Source organism: Cricetulus griseus, chromosome 4 (assembly GCF_003668045.3).
Source record: "Cricetulus griseus strain 17A/GY chromosome 4, alternate assembly CriGri-PICRH-1.0, whole genome shotgun sequence".
NCBI classification, from domain to species: Eukaryota; Metazoa; Chordata; class Mammalia; order Rodentia; family Cricetidae; genus Cricetulus; species Cricetulus griseus.
The window spans coordinates 151,693,398-151,695,268 of NC_048597.1; the positions used below are offsets into that span (position 1 = coordinate 151,693,398).

Below are 1,871 nucleotides of genomic sequence, written 5' to 3' on the forward strand. Positions count from 1 at the left end.
AAAGTCAGCTACACAGGAATTCTAGAAAATTTCAACTCCAAAATTAGACTGCCTTGCCTTTTCTGGATTTATTATCATCCCACTTTTTCTCCTTAAAAATCTTATAGTTTCTGCAAATAACCTAGAAAGTGAACTTTTTCTTTTCTCTCTCTTACTTGCCTCAGCCATACTTGAGAAACAATTTCTGTAATTAATTTAATTTTCTCTATTACTTAATCATTTTCATCTTAGGGCAATGATGGATTCTTTTCTCCATACATTTATACATCATGTATGTTCCCATATGCAGAATCATCATATAGATGAATACATCTTCTATTCAAATGAACTCCTTCTCTTCAACGTCTTTCTCAGTGCAAGTTTGACATCTTTGTTTCTCAAACTGTAGATGAAGGGGTTCATCATGGGAACCACAATAGTATAAAACACCGTAGATATCTTGTCTGGATCCACTGACCCAACAGGAGAAGGCTTAAAGTATATGAATGATGATGATCCAAAGAACAAAGAAACAGCAATCATGTGGGAGCTGCAGGTACTGAGGGCCTTGGACTTGCCCTTTGTGGAATGGATGCGGAGGATGTTAGAGAGGATCAAGGTGTAAGAAACCAAGATGGTGAGACTGGGAACTATCACACTGACACCCACCACAATGAAAACCACCAGTTCACTGATGGCAGTACTTATGCAGGAGAGCTTCAGGAGAGGGGGTATGTCACACATGTAGTGATTGATGATGTTGCTGTCACAGAAGATGAGTCTCAGCATGCACACTGTATGGGCCATGGCACCCAAAAACCCCATTGTATATCCACCCACCATAAGCACAAAGCAGACCTGATGGGACATCGTTACCTTATAAAGGAGTGGTTTACAGATGGCAGCATATCTGTCATAGGCCATGGCTGTCAAAATAAAACATTCATCAATAACAAAGAAAGCAAAGAAGAAGAGCTGGGTCATGCACTCAGCATGGGAGATGATGTTCTGCTTCACAAAACTCACCAGCATTTTGGGGGTTATGACAGAGGAGTAGCAGAGATCTGTGAAGGAAAGGTTGAAGAGAAAGTAGTACATGGGGGTGTGCAGGTGAGGGTTCAGAACAATCAGAATGATCAAGCCCAGGTTCCCCACCATGGAGACCACATAGATTGCCAAGAAGAGGAAGAAGAGAGGCAGCTGGAGCTCTGGCTTCTGTGTCAAGCCCAGCAGGATGAACTCCTTCACTGAAGAGTCATTTTCTGAGGCCATTCCTTGGGTCATAGCTCTGAGAATAAGAAAAGGGGGACATTCAAATGATATCCAAGCTTTCATAAGTAAACACATATGATGAGACTGAGAGCTAAAATGGAGAGGTGGGCTCTAGCCTAACATGTCAGGACCTTTGTGTTTGTCTAAATTTCATATAATTGAGAGAATCTAAATTCCATGTAATTGAGAGAATGTATAAGCATGAATGTGAAAACACAGAAGACAATTTTATTCAATGTGATAATGACTGTTTCCTTGCCCTACAGAATCTCTGCCCCATTTCTACTTTGACAGTCTACCTCTCTCAGCTCAGTGGAGTTCTCAGGAGAGAGAAGATGAAACCCATGAAAGACCCCCTGGCTCCCCTAGATGAGGTTTGATAGCAGAGGACTTTACACACAGCTGCACACTCACCATTTTACATCCCCACCAGGAGAGGAAATGGATAACTCTTCTGCCCAATTGCCATGCAGGGCAAATAGCTTTGATTAATTTTAGGGAGTAACTACACAGGGTGAAGGGGACAGATCTGTTCAGTTGTTTTTCCTAATTCAACTCCTCCAAGCTCTGAGAAACTATGGGCTGCTCATGATTTCTAGGGTGGCTTTGCACAGAGTGTC

The 1,871-nt window shown here is 42.0% G+C and overlaps 1 protein-coding gene across 1 annotated transcript; it reads right to left on the reverse strand.

Moving 5' to 3' along the window:
* Window positions 1-315: 315 nt before the first annotated feature.
* LOC100760369 (olfactory receptor 145) lies at window positions 316-1,263 on the reverse strand. The gene has a single exon (XM_027412302.1). The coding sequence runs from the start codon at window positions 1,261-1,263 to the stop codon at window positions 316-318; it is 948 nt and encodes a 315-aa protein (XP_027268103.1).
* Between the last annotated feature and the right edge of the window lie 608 nt (window positions 1,264-1,871).

Excerpts from the sequence above, each read along its gene's own strand:
- LOC100760369 (XM_027412302.1), bottom strand. The coding sequence starts at position 1,263 with ATGACCCAAGGAATGGCCTCAGAAAATGACTCTTCAGTGAAGGAGTTC.